Source organism: Anser cygnoides, chromosome 4 (assembly GCF_040182565.1).
Source record: "Anser cygnoides isolate HZ-2024a breed goose chromosome 4, Taihu_goose_T2T_genome, whole genome shotgun sequence".
In the NCBI taxonomy this organism is placed as follows: Eukaryota; Metazoa; Chordata; class Aves; order Anseriformes; family Anatidae; genus Anser; species Anser cygnoides.
The window spans coordinates 75,638,231-75,660,309 of record NC_089876.1 but is presented as its reverse complement, the minus strand read 5'-3'; the positions used below and the strand labels follow the sequence as shown (position 1 = coordinate 75,660,309).

Here is a 22,079-nt window from a genome sequence, read left to right as displayed (position 1 = left end):
TTGATACCTGAAAAATATAAAAACCTGTTTTCTGGATTTCACAGGCTGTGTGAGGTTGGAAGTGACTTCTGGAGGTCATCTTATCTAATCCCGCTGCTGAAGCAGGGCCACCTAGAGCTGGTTGCTCAGGACCATGTTCAGGCAGCTTTTAGTATCTCCAAGGAAAGATATTCCACAACCTCCCTGGGCAACCTGTGCCAGATTCAATTCTGTTTGACTTTAGCTTTCCTAGCTTCATCCCTGAATGCTCAGAAAATGTCTGTGTTCTTTCCAGGTTGTGTGTCCTTGCTTCCATCCTCCCTATGCTTTTTTTTTTGGTGTTGTTTTGTTTGAGTTTGGCCAGGAGCATGTTGTTCGTCCACACAGGCATCCTGGCATTTTTGCTAGACTTCCTACTCATTTGCGCTTGAGTTCGGAGGACGTGATCCTTGAATATTAAGCAATTTCATCGGTTGCTTATGGGAAACCACTCAGTTTAGGCAATTTTGCTGTCTTGTAGGGTGCCTTTATTCATCTTAATTTGCAGAAAGGAGAAAACCTGTTGCATCTTTATTTTTTTTAAGGGTTTTGTAACACGTTAGGATGGCAGTTAATTTTGTTCTTACTGAGCCTAAACTCTTCTAATCCATTTAGGTGAAGGAGATTTAATAAAGCACATTAAATTCCCTTATATTTGTTTAGTTGCAAATATCCATTTATTCTCCTGATACATTGAGCCTTAAAGGCAGGTAACATAGTTAGGTTTTCTACTGCAATTTAGCTGGATAATAAGTGCTCATGCAACTGAAAAATCTGAAGAGGAGATCATTGCTATTGGAGAAACTAAAGCAACTCTGCTCAAGTTTCAAAAGTGGAGGAAGCTGATTAATGGATTTTTAGTACCTTTTTTTTTTTTAAGATTTGCTTATTGAGTATAACCATGTATAATAATGACCTGTGACTACTACTATTACACTTAATAGAATTGAGAGCAAAGATTATACCATCTGAAGATTTTTCTCTTGTTGTACAACTCCTGATAAAATAACTTGCCTTCCTTATCTTTTGTCTTTTTATTTCCTCTGTAGATGCTGTCTTTGCATTCCAGTTACGCAACCCAGTGCACAACGGGCATGCGCTTCTAATGCAGGACACTCACAAGCAGCTTTTGGAACGTGGCTACAGGCGCCCTGTTTTGCTCTTGCATCCGCTTGGAGGCTGGACAAAGGAGGACGATGTTCCTCTCATGTGGCGCATGAAGCAGCATGCTGCGGTACTGGAGGAGGGAATCTTGAATCCAGAAACAACAGTGGTGGCTATATTTCCTTCCCCCATGATGTATGCTGGACCAACTGAGGTAAGTACATCAGGAGTTTAAATCATCAGCAGCAAAACCAGAACCTTTTGCTGGTGTGCCTAACCCCTCTGATAGTGCGCTAAAATATTTTGTTTTGTGCTATGCCTGACATTCATGGGCGGTGCTTTTTTAGTGGACAGAGAAGACTAAATTTGTTGGGAAATCAAACTGTAAAAGATCCCTCTGTTATCAACCAGAATGTTCTATATTGAAGGATTTTGTTTGGAAAGGGCAGAAGACAACGTTGTTCTCGTGCTCGTTTTCCTTAGAGTTAGAAGGGCATGACAATGAATTAATCTTTCCTTCTTTTTAGGACCTGTTTCAGAAGGAGTTCCAAGATCAATTACTGCATCTTAGAGTTGTCCTGAATGTTCAGATACTTGAGTTGATTACTATTAAGTGAAAAGTGTGTATGTTGGAGGGCTATACACAAATTAGGAAAAAAATAAAAGGCTTTGTTTATTTTTTGGCAAACTTAATTTAGAGAGAATTATTTCAAGGCTTTTATAGGAAATAATTCTTTGGCAACACTTTATTTAAAAGCTAGGACTTGGGTTGGAACCCCTAGAGTTTGTGGAAGTTCAAATTCTGACTAGGCTCAAGTGGTTAATTCTGTGGTAGCTTTGTGATAGATAGGAGATACCACTGGTGGAAATAAATTAGACAGAGGGCACTTACTTTCTAGTGGCTGTTTGACTGATCAAGCAGAGCTTGCAGTGCCTTTCAGTCCAAAGGAGGGAGGTATGTGAGTGAGTTACTGTAGGGAATCTTGCAGTGTTCCCCATAGACATTTTATGAGAATTCATAGAAGTCTTCTACTTCAGTCTCATACTCAGGAACGTATGAGAAGGAATGAAATCCACAGTCCTTATTCTGGATAGAATAAGAATTTTCTCCAAACCTATACAGCATTACCAGTGACCTCAGAATACAGCCTGTCAATAATGTGTGTAGCCAAGAAATAAGAGATTCTTCCTTTAATCATTTTCTGTACGTTATGTAAAAGACATTGGTATCAGATTTATTTCTGTAGTGCAAATGATTTACAGAGCAACAAGCTGCTGTTAAGTCAGTATGGCTATCAACAGGATGGATATCACCTTTCAAATTGTGAGATTTCAAATGACATGCTTCATAAGCACCAATTTAGTGTTTTTCTGTTTTTAGCATTCCCAGTAATTACCTTGAAAGAAAAGAAACAGTTCTACAGGGAAAATCATGTATCAGACTGCAGTGAATTTAAATCCTTACTAAACCATTACAGGTAATTTAGTGTTGTTGAGACTGCTTTAGGATGGCAGGACCTAAATCCTCAGTTTATGCTGTTCCAAACACTAGTAAAGTAAGTAGTTTTTTAAGCATCCTACCATGCAAGTGAAACAGGAGCATGGTATGTCTTAGCTGTAAGTTTGGTGATTCACATAGTTGATTCTATGTTGTGGTGTGGCTCCGTAGTGAAAAGAATATCTGTTTGATTGGGGGGGAAATGGGGTAGTTACGCAGTGCACACATTTTAAAGGTTATATTTTTAACTGTTTTCTTTTAATTTTTTCCCTTGTATGTGTTCTAGGTTCAGTGGCACTGCAGATCACGGATGGTTGCAGGAGCTAACTTCTACATTGTAGGGCGAGATCCAGCAGGAATGCCACACCCTGACACTGGGAAAGATCTGTATGAACCAACTCATGGTGCTAAAGTGTTGACAATGGCCCCAGGCCTCCGAGCACTGGAAATTGTACCCTTCAGAGTTGCAGCTTATAATAAGAAAAAGAAGTGCATGGACTATTATGACTCTGAGCAGTAAGTTGTGTTTTAGTTCTAAAACATTTTGAGCAGCAGCTGCCTTTTCTTCCCCTGCACCCTCCAGTAATAAAAGAGTAGTTTTTAACTAATTTTATATAGCTAAAATATACCAGTCTTCAGAGGCATTTTTAGACCACTGATGCAACTTGACTTCAGCCATGATTTGGGTGCAGTTTCACAGCACAACTTACCTGATCCAACTTTAGTTGCCACTGGAAGCTCCCATTTTCCTCCCAGGTACTGGATTTTGTGTAACTCTGGAACAAACTGGCACAAGTAGCTAGGTCCGCATAAAAATATTGTTACTTGTTTTAATGGAAGGATTAGCTTTCTGCTGGTTTATCTTCCTAAATATTGCTTGCTTGGTGTCAGGTAAGCATCAGATATGATGCAAGAGAAATAATGGGAGACTGCAGCAGGGAGAAGATAGTGGACAATATACTGGCAACTAGCTGCTTGCTTAACAATAATGCAAAATGGTGCCCTAAATCCATTGTATAACCCAGGAGTTTTTGACTGGTTTTTGTTTTTATGATTTAGTTACAGGACAGTTAATTTCATCTTCTGACTATTCCAAGATTATTTGCATGTGGCATAACAGAGTCCAAAACTTACTGCAGGGGTTGCTGTGGTGTCAGTGAGTGGAACTGGAAAGGCGATTTGTCATTTTAGTTTAAACCTCTTTATTCAGATTATTGAAACTACTTTTAAGTCAAACTGCAGTTGAAGTTAGTACTGAAATAAAGAACTGAAAATTTTCAGCTGCTTATGCTACAGTTATACTGAGTATGTCTCCAAAGATGTCACTGGCTTGTGGCAATCAACCAACATATTTTATTCAGCATCTTGTGTTTCTCACAATTAATTAAACTTTAGTAGATGTTGTGCTGGCTTAGCCTTAGTCACAAGTTATGTGAATACTTTATATTTCAGCAGTAAATTCCAAGCACCTGAATTGGTCTGCTTTTATTTTTGAAAGCTGTAAAGTGTTATCTTCTCTTGCACAACTAAATCTAATTTTATGGTAAGTTCTTGCGTTGCTTGGAAATAAGAAGCAGCAAGACAAAGGCAAATTTGCTGAAACCTGACAAGAATTAAAATAGCTTTGCTGTGTGTTACTCTACAATGTCCATATGTGTTTGGAAATTTGATGATTTACTACACTGCAGATGTTTTGAAATAGAATCTAATCAGGGAGGCTTATTTAGCAATTGTAGTTTGCTGATGTTGTTCTTCCTTCCTCTTTCCTCCCATTTAGGCATAATTCCCGTATAAGGCTTCCCTCAGTGCTCTGAAGCATCTCTTTGGATAGTATTGCAACCGGGTGTCTTTTTTTTTTTTTTCTTCAACCAAGCGTAGCTTTGGGTAGCAGCATCAGACCAGACCTACAAAGTGACGCAGATGGTACTTTTATTAGGAGGAATAAAATCAGAGGGAAGGATACTCCTGACATATGACATGAAAGTCTTCCTACACTTACTGCCTCCTAGACAGCTAGCTGTTGAATGCTTCACTACCTTTGTGCCATTCATTATTTGAGATGCACCTAGAAATCCTCATTGCTGTGCACAATAACTAAATTCTGATGTAAATTTTGCTAGTTTTGTCCCAGCTTGTATGCATTATACCATAATAGTCAAAAGGCTGTTGTAGTAGATACTACAGGTATTTGTCCTGTTTGTTTATTGTCCAAGTGATTAAATAGGTTGGTGTGAAAGATTACAAAATCACAGAATTGTAGGGGTTGGAATGGACCTCGAAAGATCATCGAGTCCAACCCCCCTGCCAAAGCAGGTTCCTTAGAGCAGGCTGCCCAGGTAGGCGTTCAGACGGGCCTTGAATATCTCCAGAGAAGGAGACTCCACAACCTCCCTGGGCAGCCTGTCCCAGTGCTCCGTCACCCTCACTGTGAAGAAGTTCTTTCACATGTTGGTGTGGAACTTCCTGTGCTCAATTTTGTGGCCATTACCCCTTGTCCAGTCCCCACAAACCACTGAAAAGAGGATGGCCAAATCCCTCTGTCTCCCACACCTCAGGTATTTATACACATTGATGAGATCCCCTCTCAGTCTTCTTTTCTCCAGGCTGAACAGACCCAGGTCTCTCAGCCTTTCCTCATAGGGAAGATGCTCCAGGCCCCGTAACATCTTTGTGGCCCTCCGCTGGACTCTTTCCAGGAGACCCCTGTCTTTTTTGTACCGGGGAGCCCAGAACTGGACACAGTACTCCAGGTGAGGCCTGACCAGGGCCAAGACAAATACAACAAGACCAAAGTGAAAGAGTTCTACTGGTGTGTCACTTTTTACTATGTTGAAATAGAAGGGAAGTAGCAATATAAGACACCAGAATTCCCATTGCATGGAACAGAAAACTTTTAAAGGATGTTGATTCTGTAATTATTGATACGGTACTCTTTGCAGGATAGATTTGATTTAGATCCAGGGGAGTAAAAGTGTACCTCTGTCATTAGCCAGAGTAAATGATTAAAAACTAACTAAAACAAACAGAAAAACACACCAAAACCTCTGGTAAGAGGTTTGACTTTAGTTTGAGGCATTTTTTTCTGTCATTGTCTCGGAAAAAAGTTCTTACTGCTGTTACCATGCAGCTTTACCTTGCTGCTGTCAGAATGCAGACCATTTGTCCTGTCCTTCTCTAAATGCTGTTTGTAAACTACGGGGTAGACTGGAGTGTGGCAATAAACCTCTAGATGGCAATGCAGATGCATGCAGACTCCTTGAAGAGAAAACCATTCTTGTTCCTGCTCACCATAGACAGAACACTGTGGTAGGCTCCAGACAGAATTAGAGCTTGGGTGGGTGCAGCTGGCTGCATTTCAAGATAGTCTGTGTAACGCCAAAAACATGGTAGACTCCTGGACCATGTGGTGTTCGGCTCTGTAAGGAGAATGGCAGGGAACAGTGGGTTGTCTGGAAACATTATAGTGTCAGTGCTGCTGGAGCACCCTTGGGTATGAAATAGTCATGTTCGTGTAAGTCTTTCCTGAGCTCACCACTTATGTGGTGAAAAACACAATGTGAAAACGTGGGGAAGAGGGTTGTATGCATAGAAGCATTGCTCTGGCTTGTTTTGGAAATGGGTAACTTGATTTCTATCGCGTCTAATTCAATTCCTTGAGGCTTGGATAGTTGACAGGCAATAGGCAGTTCAAGAATTTACATCACTAACAGAGGCATGGAAGTTTGCATGAAGCATTTATTACGTGGGTTTCCCCCAGACTGAGCTGTAGGTGAGCTGCATGTCTTAGCTGCTGCCCCCATGACCTCCCAGTTTTACAACAGCTATGTGTCATGATGCAGACTTTTGAAGACCACCACAGATTTTATATCCTAGCTTCGGATCTGGGAGACTTAATCTTCTGAGCTCACAGTTCTTGTCCTACAAGCGAGAACAGTTGGTACGCTCAGGCCTTGAAATCCCAAGTGCTGCCCTGCAGCCCTCAGCTGCCGACTGTCCCTGCCCCAGAGGAGTCATCCACCAGGAATCCGGTCATCTCTAGGGCCACATCACTAAGCAATAGCCAAGGGAGCTTTTCGGAATGATGCATGACCTATGCATTGGTAACTGCAGGCAAAAGGCTTAAGTCTGTCGTTTCTTTGTCATTGTTCTCTTCACTGTGCCATTTCCACAGTGTTGGTAAATCAAGGGAACAGATCTCAGAAGGCTGGCAGCTGGGTTCTGAGGTGGAGACTGCTGTGAGAACAGAACTCGTTCCGGTTCCTGGGTTTTCTAAGATCCAAATTTGGTAACTCCTTGTGCCTTGGTAGTCTAAATGCAACCACTCCTGAAACAGAACTGAATGTGGATCAGTAACTGAAGATGACCAAACATGTTTTGGAAATGTTTACAGAAAGAACTGTAGTTACAATGGAGACCTTCCAATAAACATCTGATCTGAGAGCCACTATCGGACCGAAGTGTAAAAATTAAAAACAAAAACCCCATAAACAAATACCTAATGCTGAAATCTGTTCAGAAAAAGTTGGTATGTTTCTTCAGCCAAAAAGGCCTCTCAGTTACCACAAACAAGTGTAATTTGGGATTGGTGGCTTAATAGTTGTTTGGGTGAGCAACGATTCCTAATTCTTTGCTGAAGGTCAGTCCTAAAAATGCAGCCACAGACTGCTGCTGAGGAAAAAAATTAAGAAAGGAAATTAGTCTGACAATTCAACACAAAACCCAACAAAATACCCAACACACATACAGCCAAAAAATAATTAAAAAAAAAAAAGAAAAAAAAGAAAAAAAAAGAAAAACCTCCCTGCAGTGTCTGGAAAAAATGGCTTTTTTTTTTTCCATCCTTGAAGAAAACCAATGAGATCACTTCAGCTAAAAGGAACCCATAAGTAAGGTTAGCGTAGCAGGCTGTTCATGCTTTCTGTAAAATGCGAATGAAGCATGGGTATCTGAAGAGTAGTGATGATTTTGACTTTAAAAGTCCTGGGAATAAACTATGAAATACGGTTGTCACAGCTGCTTGTATACTATCAAGTCGTACTTACAGGTAGCAGTTTCAGCCAAGTACGTACTGTTCCGAACTTGTTTGATGTGATGTCTGATTTTAAAGTGGCAGCAAGAGGTTGAAATAGGCACACTTGATTGTACGCCTTAATTTAGTTACGTGAAATATTGTTTCCCAGTTAACATAGGTATATCATTTAGGATACATTAAAACACCACAGCAGCTCAAAATACCCGAACCCTTCTGCCAGTCAGAAAGGCAAGGAAAGGATTTGCTTTGCTTACGATGATATTAAGCACATAGGTTATGTTTTGCTTTCCCGCAGAGTTTTTTCATAACTGGTTCGGTTTTGAACCTAGTGGATACTAGCTGGTTCACTCAGCATGACAGGGTGTTCCCAAGACACTAATGTAGACTGACATGACAGAGGCTAACACTGTAGGGAACAGTGCTCTGTCCCTGTTGAAGTTCTAGTGTAGGTCACGACTCGATACTGCAAAGGCAAATTTCAATCCAGTAGAAATCCTCCTGAGAAGCATTATAAGGTTGGATTTCACCTCCTGACAGATTATGTTCAGGGCATAAGAAGGTGGAAAAGGGGAAGTGTTAAAAGACAACCTGAGATAAAGAGGTCTGTGAATTGTCTTAGGAAGTAATTGGATCTGAAAGTTTGCCAGCTGAGTAGAACGTGTTTTGAAGTCCCAACAGAGCGAAGTCATGTTATTGCTCTATTTCTATATGTTTGCTTCCAGAAAAACTTTTTTAATGAATAAGTGAAACTGTGAGTGCATGGGTCTTTACTGTTGTCGTCAGTCTTGATTTTAAGAGTAATTTCTTAAGACCCTCAGATTGCCACTAGAGACATTGCCCTCTGCAGGGAATGGGAATTTCAGGAAGGTCATTTGCACAGTGCCAGATACCCTAGGAAAAGGTTAGGATTCCCAAGAATCAATGTGTTTGTACTCCATCTGGCTGGAATAGCTGGTACAGAGGTAGTATAAAGAACACTTATTGGGAAGAGACTTTTTCCCAATAAATGATAAGCGAAAATCAGCTGTATAAAGTGCACTATACTTTGAGTAAACCTTTAAACCTGTAGGGAATAATTGCTGAAGAGGAGAGTTTTTTTTTCCCTTCGGTTACTGTTTTAAAGTACTCTATGGACACCTTGAAGACGCAGCAGAGTCGAGAACCTACAGGTTTCCTATAGGACTGTGGGCACCTACATGCAGTTGTTTCCTACGTGCAAACTGGTGATAGATAGCTTGCTTGTTTTGTCATAAGAACTACAAGCTTGAAATCTTAGCCTTGAGCACTGCTCTTAGTGTTTAAGCTCATAATGAAGCTTTGAGAAAGCTTTTACTTGTGTAGGCACCAAATATTACATCAATACTAGTCAAACTTGATTGATAGTAAAAAGTGAAATCATTTTTACAGGCATTTACTTGTTTACAGTGTGGCTCAAAGAAAGCTACTTCCAGCAGCTATTGAATACAAATCTGAAAGGCACTTAAATCCCATGCTCAAAAAAAGGTTGAGTTGATTTTCACTGAGATTCATTCTAAATTTCACTTGAGAATGGAATGGCTGTTGCTTTTAATTCCATAACAGTTTTAATGGTCAGACATTTCCCCACACACACTTCCTGTTCTGCTCAAGTCCATTTTATGCTGGGAAGCTCCCAGTTTCCTCAAACCTCACCGGACAGAATTATTGGACTCTTCATTTTGTTTTCTTTTGTTAAGAAGTAAGTTACTCATAGTCACATTTTGTTTCAAAGTGCTTGTGTTTCATATCACACTACAGCATTTCTACATAGTAGACATAGCACTTTCTGATACTCAAGAGATTTATTTTTGCCATTGGTGAAGGCAGTATTTAGGTGTTATCTTAATAACACCTAAATATGGTGGAAATTAAGCTGGAAACTTGAACAGAAAATTGAAAAGGAAGGAATTTACAAAAAAAGGCAAAAATTACTGGACCATTTCAGTGGACAGTGTGTATTGCCAAAGCTCCATGTGAATCAGCTTAGGGATTACTAATTAATATAATTTTTAAAAGTAAATCCTATTTAACAGAAGTTTGGGAAGGTGTCACTTAGTACTTCTGTACTTTAGAAATGATTGAAAATGACTACTTAAGAAATATTTTTATATACTGAATGTAGTATGTTTCTTAAATGACCCTTATTAATGTTTTCCTGTCCTTTTTCTAAGGCTTATCTAGATTTTCGTAGTGGATTTTTCTTTTTTGGGTGGTTCTCTATCTCTGATTCTTACAGCTGCTTCTTGCACAGCCACAACTAGGGATAAGAGGAAGATGAAGGAAATGGGGTCCTTATTGAAGCAAACTTCTGTGGTGCATGTAAATTTATCGCCTTGGTACCGTTATTTCACTTGTAGGCCATGGAGGAATTTGAGTCGTTCTGAAATCTTAACAGGCAAGGAGGGAATAAAACAGACAATGTATTTTTGGTGTTTGGAGTTTGGTGTTGTAGAAAGCATGGAGAAACTTTATAGCACTTGCTTTACTCTTATGTTCCCAGTCATCTGAAGACTTAATTATTTTTTTCTAGAATATTAACCAGGCTTCTCATTTCACCACACAGGTTTTGTAGAAATAGTTCCTAAAGAACTCAAGATAACTTCGAGCAGTGTTAGTGAGTATTGGGCATCTCTGTACCAAGGAACAAAATTTACAGGTTCTTAATGGTGGTGACATTATTCTTTCTCTGATGGGCTTGCATCAGCTTAAAGTTTTCATTTTTGTGTACTTTATATTTTGCAAAATTGAAGCACAGTAGGGTTTTTTGCCTTGTTGTTGCACTTCAAGAACCTAATTCAGAGATTGCTCTCTGAATTAAGAGCAATAAGAAAAGAGCACGTATGGCATTGCTGCTGTGTAGATGCATACAATCCAAATCAAAAAGTTATGGGGTTAGTGGTTTTGTGAAAGGGAACTGTGGAATGCTTTCTGCATCTTGCTAACTTCCATACCCTACTGAGCATAGCTCAGCACTTAGAGCCAAGTTCTGCCCTCTGATGCACGCACTTGGCTCTTGTTTCTGTCTAAGGCATGTGCATCTGAGATCAATACTTGGCTTTTATTTCAAACAGACAAGTAAAGAATGAGTAATGAATACATGTTGCAAATTGAACAAATGGCGTAAGTAAAATTGCCATATTTAATTTAAGAATAAATCATTTTTCTTTGGAACACTTGGTAGAATTGTGGCATTCTTGTCTTGGTTTTACTGTTTCACTGTTGTGAGGAGTAGGAGTTGAACTTGACTGGAACTTTTGCTGCTTATCACCACTTACCTGAGAAGTTGATTTTAATTTAGATTGTCATGTTAATGATGATCAGTAATCCTGATCTGGGTTCATTTGTAAATCTGTCCAGATTAATTTTTATTTTTTTTTTAAGGAAAAACATCTTTATGGAAAGGTATTTTTATTATGCTTCCAGTTGAGGTTATGCTTTTTTCTTTATTTTGAACTGTACGTGCCACGAGTACTCAAATGCACACATATATATATGTATATGTAAGTGCATGCAGAGTGGCTTGCAGTGGCCCAACTGCAAAAGCTATGGAGCCTGCCTCCAAGGCTTTTACTTTTTGTTCTGCAAATTGTCCTTCATTATGAGATTTTCTGCCATGTTGTTCTTCCATTCTCTAGTGCACTGAAATGATCTTCTTTAACCAGTACTGCAACGGCTACCTTCTACCAGCATGTGGTGCTGGACTGCTGCTGGGGCAGAGAGGATGAGGGTACAGAATAGGATGGCGGCTGTTGTTGACAGAGAACTGAGACAGGAGGTGGAGGAGAGAGTTGTCTCTCAGCAGAGTTCCTCATAGAGAGAGAAAGCCAGGCTAGATGAAGGCACAGACTCGATTCAACTCCCAGAAGATGAGTTGGACCAAGCTGCTAAACCTCAGGAGTTACCTAAGCTCGATGTTGTAGAGGGTGCGTAAAGATGTACTGGCATTGATGGACAAATGTCTGGAAATAACGATTACTATCAGATTATACTTCCGAGAAGAACTTTCATTAAATTATCAAAAAAGCAGAAGAATTGTGAGCAACTTTGCATTCTTTTTAAATATATATTTTTTTCTCCCCCTACCTGTTCCTCTCCCTCTCTACCCTTACTCCCACCCCTATCCTCTCAGCCACGAAGACTTTGATTTTATATCAGGGACCCGCATGCGCAAGCTGGCTCGAGAAGGACAAAACCCACCGGAAGGCTTCATGGCTCCTAAGGCTTGGACTGTGCTGACTGAATACTACAAATCCTTGGAGAAGGCTTAGGCCTCTTATGAACCGCAGATCAACGTTTGACGCCTGATTTATTTACAAGAAGGGGACCACACAGTCACCGTTCATGTTACTTTGTTGTGGTGTCGGTCAGGAAGTTCTTCTCTGAAAACAGACTCTTTCTCCCTAACTTAGCATCATTCTTTGCCTGTCCTTATGGGTTCTATTATGTCCTGGCACCTAACTAGCTGCTGGTTTTAATGTCTTCTTTTATTACAGTTAATATTCTTGCAGTAGGATTTTTAATTCTTGTCTTTTTTTTTATATATTTTACTGCCTCTGTCCTATGAATTCTGCAGCTGTTAAATAGATGCAGCTTTTTTCATGTTATTTAAACTGCTGGATATTTTCTGTTTTTAGTAGTTTGTAGGAGAAAATGTAATAATTAGACCCTTAACTATGGATAGGTGCTCAAGAAATGGAAAAAGTAACAGTTTTAAAATTACTGTAAAAGTGTACTCTATTATTCTCCAGAAGCTTTTAACATTAATTTTTCAGTATTTGTAATTAAAAAGCAGAGTTCTTTATGCAGCATAATTAAACTTTTTTGCTTTCTTTGTTTAGTTTTGGAGTTCATTGAGTTATCCAATAGTTTCCTTCTGCTGTGGAGCTATAAAGATGACCAAGTAATGAGTAAAAAGAAAAACGCTTTACTCTTTTAATTGATAACTAATCCATATTTTTATGTGCTTGTTGCCTTAGGTGTCAATAGGGAATGTTTTATCCCATTTGATTTCACTTGCCAGTGTTTGGTTCCAGATACAGTCATTCATCTTACTTCAACTTAAAGAAAAAAAAAATTATGGCACACTGACCTCAAATTCATGTTTAAGAATTATCGCAAGAAAAACTGAAGTCTTTAGATCTTTGCAGTTCCTGTGGTAGAAATGCTTAGTCCTGAAGGTTAAGTATCTGTTTTTCAACATCTCCAATGGCAACATAAGGGTAATCTCATTGTCTTCCTTGACAGACAAGGCATATTTGCTTCTACTAGGATTCCTCAAAAATCCTGAAGGTGGTTAATTCAGTATGTGAAACATTAACTGCTGAAGAAAAACATGAAAAATAAAAAGTAAAATACTTCTCTAAGTACACAGTAATACCGATCTGTTGGGATCTCTTCAAGTATTTGCAGGTAATCAGTGGAACAGTCATAACTGTTCTTAGCCTTTTCACTAGGAACTTCCCATATCCTTCTCATAGAAACTTATTTTTCTGTTGTTAAGAGGTATACAAAGGACAAAACAAGTCAAAATATTTTTCAGAGTGAGGAAACTGGCCTGCTACAGAGCCTGGATGAGGCATGTTCATCTAGATTTTTTTTTGGATGGTGGGAGGCTGTGATGAAGGGACCTGTATAATGAATGGGATGAACACTGCTTGCAGTCTTTGTTTACTTGTTCACAGTAATATTTAAGACAAAAGCTTTGAGAATGACTTCCTTCTCTTTTCCTCCTCTATTTGAAGAGACACAGAGAGTAACTTTTACTGGGATTTATATGTCTGTAAGAGGCAAGAAAGTAAGACGGAGTTGTGAAAAGACAAGAGGCATGTTCACCAGTGAACCATGACAATTGAAACTGTTTTTGTAGTGTAAAGCTTACTCCTCTAGAATCGCTGAACAGATTTTCTTCAAATTTGGCTTTCTTTTTAGATTGCATCAATATATAGGACATGCAGAATCCAGAAGCAGAAGTCACTTCCTGTCTATGCAGGTGTACGTGCAAAATTTCAAGCTTAACTATGAAGGTGGACAAGAATTATCAGCTGGTCAGAAGTGATTTGCTGTTGAAAGTTGGAGTTGAGACTCTTTGCTGTCAGGTTTGATTCTTAAAGTAATTAGGATGAAAGATACAAAAAATGTTTTGGCAGAATGGCAAACATGGGTGGAAGTGTGCAGAAGTAGATGTTTTATAAGTGCTGCTTGTGCTATATGAAGTCTGGACAATATGTGGAGTGGTAAGCACGAATGTTGAGTCATTCTGTAAAGTTAATTTAGAAGCAGGAATGTCTGCAAACAAATTAATACAGTGATAAAAAGCAGATCTAGTTTTCATACTTAACTCTTTTGATGCTGAGGCTCTGTTGTTATAGTGCTTCTAGAAAGTATTCCTTGCAATGCTTGGTATTAAAGAAGCCTTCAGGTTTATTCTAACTTATTATTTATTCTACAGCATTCCCAGGGGAATTTCCTGACAAAGAACAAGAGCATCTGGTCAATTTGTGGGCAGAATGTGCTCTGTACAACAGCAGTTTTCCCATATCATGAATGTTTTCATTGTAGAATTCTAATTTTTCCTCTCCTGTTAGTGTCTTCTGTAAGGAAGTTGTATTTTACACGAAAAAGCTACTCCAGAAATGTTTCCAAAATGTTCCCCTTCCCTCCCACTTTCTGCCTCTGCATTGGTATACATTACAAGTGGTTCTTTACCTGCTGCTCTCACACAGGATAATTTATGGATATTATCCATTGCTTTTTGTATGGTCCCAGGATGATTGCTCACTTCTAACTGATCATTTTGATGTATTGGGCGTGTGAGATACGAAAGCAATAACACCCATCCATATGGCTGATGCAAGGACAGTCTGGACCCAGTTTTCCAAAAGAGATGGATTAATGAGGTAGTTGGAGATTACCAAACCCTAATCCTTGGAGTTAAATAAATGCTAGAAAATTACTACCTGTCCTAGGTGAACTGATGAATTCCAGATGTTTTTGATTCCTGCAGTACATATGAGCAACTTGAGAAAAAGGCAAAAATATTTTTTTTTGTAAAGAACCACACAGCTGAGAATTCTGTTTTCCTATGTGAGATCCCATATGCCTGTGTTTGACTAACGTGAATACTTGGGATGACTTTTCAAGTAAGGATCTGAGGGTCACAATGGAAGAATACTGGATATCTGCTAAGGGTGCTGACTTTGACCTGATTTTGTTCCTTTCAGTAGGGGATCTACACACTAACAACTCAGTAATGCATTAGACACACAAAATGGAACGTGTAGAATAGGTCACAATTATTTTTAGACACAGTTTGGAGATAAGCAAGCTTCTACATCTGGAATAATTCAGTAGAAGTCTGCAGGGGGAGGATATGAGTGGATGTCTTGGCGTGGTGGTGGTGGAAATAGAACAGGGCTACTGTGGACTGTGTAGACGGTACTGTAAGTGGCTTGAGTTTGGACCTCCTTTGCATTTTGTATTCCCTTAATTTCAAGAAGTTCCACATGTGGGTCACACAGAGGGTTAAACTTACTGCCTTTCCATGCTACAAAAGCAATAAAAATTACTTTGGGCATCCTGACAAAATACTAACAAAGTAGTCCAGATGCTTTCCCTTCCTGATGGATTAAAGGTGCTAATCAGTATATTATAATCAGTATTTTACTCCCTTTCCCAGTAAAAGCTGGCAGCTTCAAAGACAAGTATATGTGTGTGTCTGTTACTGTATTTACACACATGGCATCCCTTGTCATCTCCAGTCATGAACCTTTAAGCTTTTGTGCTGTGCATTGTAGGAACACAGAAAGAAGCTCTCATCTCTGTTATAAATTAGCTTTCCTATGAGTCAGAAGATAACTTTACTGCGTCTATGGCACCATATCCAACAGCAGGGAAAAGAAAAGCTATTCCTTCTCTTATGTAGGAGAATTCACAAGAAAAAATGAGATGGAAAGTGACTTTTTTGTGTAACTTTGCAGGGATGTCTGTTCATCTACAGGAATGGGATTTACGGTGGTACCTGAACATTAGTCAGGGGTGTGTAGGAAAGGTATTCTACTCCTCAAACCTGATGCAGAATTTTTCACCGCTAACCATAAAAAAATAGGAACTTCAGGCTGGAGTGAGTTGGCTGAATTGACATTACAATGAATGCAACTGATAGCTCAGAATTAGTGTTTTTTTCTGGTTTATGAATTGGTCTCAGAAACTTAAAACTCAAAACTCTTAATTTAGCTGCTGTGAAAGAGAGCGCTGCTAGTTCTGTTTTTTTCATGTTTAATGCTGCAAGCTGGACCTGATAAGCTAGGTTGCCAAGGGTAACTGTAAAGCTTTCCATGTCCAGTTTATTGGATATGGGAGTTCCCTGCCAACAGCGAAGCAGGTGTTGGGTAAACATGTGATTTAAAGGAAGTCAGTGCTCAGGTTTCTGCTCAGTTGTATTGTTTTACCTTGAAGAAAGCCTGAGGGCTGGAGTAGCAGGGCCTCTTTTAAATTTGCCGTCTCCTTTCATGAAAAGTTTTTTGATTATGAATATAGCTCGATTTTTAGTGGTCTTTTGAAGTGTCCATTGAGGGGTTTTCTTTGTGTCTCCTGCAAGCTCTGTGTCTGCTCTTGTGATATTGGAGAATTTTTTACCTGTATCCCTTTTCATTATTTAGTTTTTATTAAAATCACTTTTTTCTTTACGGGAGGGTGTATATGTGCATGAGCCAGAGTCATGCCTTCAACATTTCCAGAACTGTTTGCCCTAGAAACCTCATCTTGATATCATTTTGAAGTTGAAGGGGGAAGGCAACTACACTGAAAGCTAGAAAACAGTGCTTTAAAACCACATCTGGAATTCTTAGACAATAAATGGCTCCAACTTAAAACAGAATGCAGAGATTTTAATATGTCATAAAACTCGAGGAGCCTTGGATTCGGTATAAGGACTGTCACCCAACCTTCATGTTAAAATCCACTACACAACACTTTGAAGTATGACTGTAGACAGAATGCTACCTGTCTGTGTATAAAAGGAGAAAAAAAAACCAACATATTTTTCAGCATAAACTTCAGTGGAATGGAAACAGTGCCTGCATCTTTCTTTTATCCTCTGCAAGCAGAGCTGTTTCTTCTGTGGAGTCCTACACTTACCAGTCTAAATTTCACCTCATGAGAAGAATAAGCATTTTGGCCATATCCACATATTTTCATCTCATAACAGCAGTTACGATGTCAGGTAAAAGGCTTGCAGTCTAGGCTGTGAGTTTTCAGGTTTTCCTGAGCACCTGCAGCTCTCCAGGCTTTCCACCCAGATGGCGTTTGTCCATATTTCTGTGGACTAAATCAATTATTTCTGTAATGATTGATAGTTAAGTTTGTTGCAATAATTATGATGAGACAGAGAGAGAAACCAGTATCCACATGTTAACACTCTCTGGACAGTGTTGTTGCATTTGATTTGTTACCAAACATGACATTTCAGGAGGACAAATCCACTCCTCTAACTTGGAAATGTTTCCCTGATTTCAGGAGTGCTACTCAGAGAAAGAGAAAAAATTTAGGCTCTCATACTATTAATTTGATTTCATTGACAGCTTTCTCAAAGGCTTAAGTGGAAGCAGAAGAGACTCCTTGATCCTTAAACATTGGGCTCAAAAGGGCTGCCTGCTGGAATGGAAAACTACAGTCTGATAGTCTGTGGAAGGTTGGTTGCAGAACTGATAATGTGTCATCAAGGTCTGCTTTGTTTCTAGTTGATGAACACAATATTCTACCACCTATGAAAAGCAGTATTTTGATCATTTGATTATTTTTTTTTCTGGACAATAAAGACAATCATGAGACAAGATCATGTTTATACATAACTTCCCAGTAGGAAACAGTTTACCACTATTATAGTTTATATTTAAACTATGATACAGTCTGAAAGAACCAGTGTTATAATTATGTGAGCAAAAATTTCCTATCGTGCTATGTGACAGCAGAGCAATAAACGTGCCATCAGTGTCAACATCAAAAGTACAATGCAAAATGCTAAATATTATTGACACTTCTTCATTAGGGACAGTTATTTATAACCCCTTTGTTCATTATTTCTTCAGGGAAAAATACTGCTTCTTCCTGAAAACTGTAAATCTGTTTGCCTTACTTGGTAGTTAGACACTCGGAATGACGGTGGCTCTTCATAATTTTTACTATTTTACTGTATTTTTGAAGGCGTGCTTCTGAGCTCCATAGCAAAATGGCTTTCTAAAGAATATTACAGGTTTATAGTTTTTCTTTGTAAACATTCTTGGCTATTTTACTTACTGTACTTCAGATGTTTTTCCCTCTGTTAAATTAAAAAAAAAAAAAAGTCATATAAAGGTCAACTTATGTAGAGTTTGGGTACACAGTTTTTTATCAATTATTAAAACTACTCTAGCTGGCTTCCTGTTCATACAAACTTTTGGTTCAGGGTTGTCCTTTGTGTTGTGACAATTTCTTGTGAAACGTTTGATATGCTGGAGAAAAGTGTAATTTGTGAAAGATGATGAGTTGGTGGTTGACAATCCCAGGATATTCTTCAAGCACTGGTAATAAAAGACTATACCTTGTAACATGTAACTCTTTCAAAAGAATATTGTGCCTTTTCTATAATCATTGTCAGGATATAAATGGAAATTCAAAACAGCACGTTCTGTCTGAAAGGTGAACAGAAAGAGATAAACATTCTTTGGTCAATTGTTTTCTGGAGGTAAATAGGCAGCTTCCTTTTCACATTTTTAGTGTATTTAAAAAAAACAACACACAAAACAAAACCACATGAAACTCCTGATCTTTCTATTTCCATAGATAAAGATGTCTCTTGGTGAGGACCAACTTGTTTTCTGAGGTTCAAACAGTTGCATTGTCTTCAGTTTGAGGATTTGCTGAATATTGGTAATGAAGTGCAACTAATGGCCTGCTTAGACCCATCTTACAATGGACAACTTCAAACAAGAAATCTCATATTTTCCCTTAAATTTACTTTTACATAGGTGAAAAAAAAACCATACAGCTTGAAACAACTCCTCATTTCAGGTTTTTCCCCATAAACACCTAACTGATGAAAGAAAGTTGAGCCTCTTTATCCACTCTTGATTCAATTATGATCCTACCTGTGTCTGTAGATCTTGGAACTAATGCTGAGGATGTAGGTGCCTTTCTGCATTGATTTTATGAAATTACCTTTGGAAAACATTTCAAAAGGATTAAAGTTAAGCTAATGTGAACTTGAAGAAATATCTGGCTGGCTATGGAGAAATCTGGTTGCATTAAGAATCTGCAGAGTACGCACTAATTCTTCTCTATTTAATCCGTGACTGAATGTTGGAATGCACAATCTTTTATTGTGGTAGGAAAGAAGTCACTGTTTTCTGAAATGTGACAATGCAGCTTGCAAAAACAAAACAAACAACAACAACAAAAAAACAACAACCCACAAACTAAAACTTGACTAGCCAAGTAATAGCACAGGCATAAGGTAGGAGATTTCTAGCCAGTGGCTTTCAAAATGGTTAATACAAGTCAAAGAAGGACTGCCCACTGAAACCCAGAGATCTGTGCCTGTGTATTTCCACTGGGAGACTACCACTGCTGCGAGGAATTCCAGCGTGGAAGAGGAATCTATGCAGCATAATTTTTTTATCCATTTCATGGTTTCTGTGGAATTTTCAACGTCTGCTCAATCTCCGCATGTAATTTTAATAAAATATGTGCTCATAGTGCATTCCACTCAAATATCTTTTCTTCCGTTTCTCATAAAAGTATGCTCTTCTTGTTTCAGGCTGAGAATCTTCTAGACTTGAATGTGAGAAGGAAAGCATCGCAGTTTGCAAGGGAACTCATGCAGTTTACGCTTTTCATCAGTCAGCTGTGAAAACTGTGAGAGAAGGGGCTGGAGAGTGTTGTGTGGCAACGGAGCTTCTAGTTCTGGTCAGGGCCAGTATAATACAGGCCTACAGTCTTTTTCACTTTGTAAACCACTATAGTTTATGGGTGATGTTATTTTAGTAAGAATTAGTCAGACTATGATCTTGTCTTCTGAGTTTCCCTTAGTAGCCTGTGAGCTTTTCTGGGAAGTGCAGCTCACAAGTTTAAAACCATTGCTCTAGTATAGCAGCTAATAAGTTATCATTAATTTTATCTGTATAAAATTATAAAGTATAGAAGCATTCAAAGAAACAGGAATTAAAGGGAAATAATTTTGAAAAGGTTTATAAATGAAGTAGGCGATTACCGAGGGGCTTGTGTATTCCTGTTCAGGCCAAACTCCATTTTACGCCCATCACCTACAAGAAAGATGATGGTGCGTGCTGGCACTCTGGGTTTGTTTACTGCTACAAATGCAGGTGAGAACCCAGGGAAAGCAAAAACAGCTCAAAACAAACAAACAAACAAAGCCCCCCAAGCCTTAGAAGGCAAGCATCTGAAGCAAAGAAGTGAAGCAAAAGAGGAACTGAGACCCTGAAATTTGGGACTGCTTCTCTTGTGCAATGGATATGGAGTTGGAGCCAAGGCAAATGCCATTTGTTTATCTGGTGGAATGTTAATCTAAATAGGAAAGTTAACTCTGTCCCAGCCAGACCCAGTGTACCTTTGCTTCCTGACTGGAGCTGTGAAGGCTGGAACAGCTGCAACTCCAGAAGTATCAGCTGATTTCACATCAGGGAGAAACAGCTCTTTTGGTGTAGCCAAAGAGATGGTAAAGATAGTTACAGTTGCTTGTGACTGCTCCACTTCTGTATGTTTCTATCTATGGAACTCCAAGTGGGAATGTCAATGTCAAGGATGCTGAAAGAATTTGTGCCAGATCTGGAACTAGAGATGTGGAATTATCTGTAGGAGGTTTTTTCTTTTAGCCATGAGATACCACTTTTTTAGTACAACTGTCAGAAAGGCTGTATTTCAAGGTAAAATTTTAACTTCTGGTTGTGAGGAAAGCCTCCTTGTTTGCAGTGTGACACACTGGAGCTGCATCTGGTAGCACATCCTTTGCAGGATGTTCACAGAGCTGTTCTAACAACACCCATGCTGCTGATGGCACAAATTGGGAAATTATCAGAAAGTCATATTTGTTACAGGCTTCATTGGAAAAAAAAAAAGCAAAAGAAAAGCCCGTTGTTCTTCAAGCAGGAACATTACTATTCGGGGTTGGGGAACACTAAAACTTCAGCACCGGAAAAGACTACAGGAATTAAGTGTTTTCACTAATTTTGATCTTATGCAGGGGTCTTTGCTGAAGAGCAGACTGTATGAAAACTGCAAAACCAAGCTCATTCTGAGCATCACGATTTCTTGCTTTAAAACTGAATTTCAGTTATCCAAGAGCTGCTAAATCTGTTTTAAAAGAACTTTTAAGCTTTGAGAGGGCAGGAACAGGAAACTTCAATCGGAAAGTGGTAAGTTTCTTTGTTTTAGAGTTTCCCTTGTCTGGTACAGTAAGTGTTTGCAATCCAGTGTGAAAATACAAAGCTGAATCCTGCAGATTGATAGTTATCATATGTAAGTATGTTTGAGCTCTGTCACAGCCTCTCTGGGGGCCAGTTGACCTTGCACTAATTAGATGTCATTCCCAATGGGATAATGACATATTTGCCTTTATAGCACGTGCTCTGGGATTAATTTAATGGGTCCAGTGCAAAATGCTCTGTAGGCTTCTGTGAGAACAGGCTGCTGTGCTTGGGCCTTCTTTCTGCAGCAGTCGGCGCTGGCAGATACCCTCTTGTGTTCTGAGGTGAATCTTGTCCCTGGCAAAGTCATTTCGTAAGTGGGCAAAATAAATAAATAAATAAATAAATAAATAAGGCATCGCACAGTTTCACTGCAGGAGTTGGACCTTGATCTTTTCCTGACGCTGCTGAACAGGCTTGCATACTAGAATGACTTGATTGCAATACTGTCTGAAAACTTCAGCGGTTACTGAGGGATTTTTTACTCCCCTTCTGTCCTATGTGGTAAGAACGAAGGTTGCCTTTAAATCTGTGCGGAAGGGTAAAAGACTTCACTTTGCAGAGTTCTGCTGAACAAGCAGGACCGTAATGGTCTTCCTTAGAATTAAATACCAGCCAGTCCTGCTGTTCATATGTGACACACTTATTTGCATTTGCTCTGATCTTTTGCCCAAATAAAAAAGCAGGAACTGAATAGAATTTAATTACAGGCTTATTTAAGCTTTCTTCTATGCAGACAGTTGTGGAGTGTATTTATCTGAGTTGAACTGAAACACTGTCCTTTCTGCTGCCCATTTTCTCTTTTTAAGAAAGAGATGGCCAGCCACTGATGTTTGGTTTGTCGGTTTTCAATTTAGTTCCTTCTGATGGAAGCCTACATTTAGTGTAATGACATCAGGCTATCTTTGCCATAAAGAAAATAATGAATTAAGTGATTAATTTTTCTCTCACT

The 22,079-nt window shown here is 39.0% G+C and overlaps 1 protein-coding gene across 2 annotated transcripts in view; it reads left to right on the top strand.

Moving 5' to 3' along the window:
* The window catches only part of PAPSS1 (3'-phosphoadenosine 5'-phosphosulfate synthase 1), a 61,434-nt gene extending 48,914 nt beyond the window's left edge, over positions 1-12,520 (top strand). For both annotated transcript variants that reach the window (XM_048066408.2, XM_048066407.2), the window contains 3 exons: positions 1,068-1,336; positions 2,907-3,136; positions 11,800-12,520. In XM_048066408.2, coding sequence (XP_047922365.2) covers positions 1,068-1,336; positions 2,907-3,136; positions 11,800-11,938 — 638 coding nt within the window. In that variant the 3' untranslated portion in view covers positions 11,939-12,520. The remainder of the gene's footprint in view (positions 1-1,067; positions 1,337-2,906; positions 3,137-11,799) is intronic.
* The last annotated feature ends 9,559 nt before the right edge of the window (positions 12,521-22,079 follow it).